This window comes from Antrostomus carolinensis, unplaced genomic scaffold (assembly GCF_000700745.2).
Source record: "Antrostomus carolinensis isolate BGI_N321 unplaced genomic scaffold, ASM70074v2 scaffold24778, whole genome shotgun sequence".
NCBI lineage: Eukaryota > Metazoa > Chordata > Aves > Caprimulgiformes > Caprimulgidae > Antrostomus > Antrostomus carolinensis.
Genome location: NW_010331266.1, coordinates 5982 through 6685, shown reverse-complemented (window position 1 = coordinate 6685; position 704 = coordinate 5982). Strand labels below are relative to the sequence as shown.

The following is a 704-nucleotide window of genomic DNA, read 5'->3' as shown; positions in this document are numbered from 1 at the left end:
TCACCTTTTCCCCCCGGGGCCTCAGCTCTCCTCTGGGTCAGACCCCGAGGGCGGTCAGGGAGGTTCTGCCGCCGGGAACCGCCGAGGCCTTGGAAATCCTCTCGCAACCACACGAAGACAAAAAAATTGGTTTGTGGTTTTGGTTGGTTGGTTGGTTTTCTCTCTTTTTTTTTTTCCCTTCTTCAGAGCAGCCTTGTAAGTTTTGTGTCTAGTTTTCTGTTTTGTCCTCCCAGTAGTGCCTTTATATGAAGAAATGGGAAGCTCTGCAAAACTAGTTTTGATAACTTTTTAGTTTCACACCCAGGAGGTTGAGCTTTAACTTATGGTCAGGTGTAAATTACAAACCTGAGGTGTTTGCTTGTAACTTGGAACTATGCGAAACACTTCCTTAACTATCAGCAATTGATACATTTTATAGATACACTGTAGAATAAAGTACATAAAATCAATGAAACCTGAACTAAGATGGGTTTATTTTCTCCTCATGCAGAGAAATTGTCTACAATCCCAGAGTGAAAAAGATTTCTGTCTGTGATGATGGCAGATTTTACAGGAGAGCACACGGTAATGTTGGGCTTTACTAGAACTAAGGAAACTGTTTTTAAATGGAAAATCTCATAAAAAGTAATACTTAGACTGCAGTAGTGTTTCAAGTGTGCCAACTGCTCTAACAATTACAAATTGAATTTACAGCTGAAGAATCT

At 40.5% G+C, this 704-nt stretch overlaps 1 protein-coding gene across 1 annotated transcript in view; it reads left to right on the top strand.

Moving 5' to 3' along the window:
• Positions 1-510: 510 nt before the first annotated feature.
• The window catches only part of ARB2A (ARB2 cotranscriptional regulator A), a 3385-nt gene continuing 3191 nt past the window's right edge, over positions 511-704 (top strand). The window contains exon 1 of the mRNA XM_010173178.2: positions 511-564. Coding sequence (XP_010171480.1) covers positions 535-564 — 30 coding nt within the window. The 5' untranslated portion in view covers positions 511-534. The remainder of the gene's footprint in view (positions 565-704) is intronic.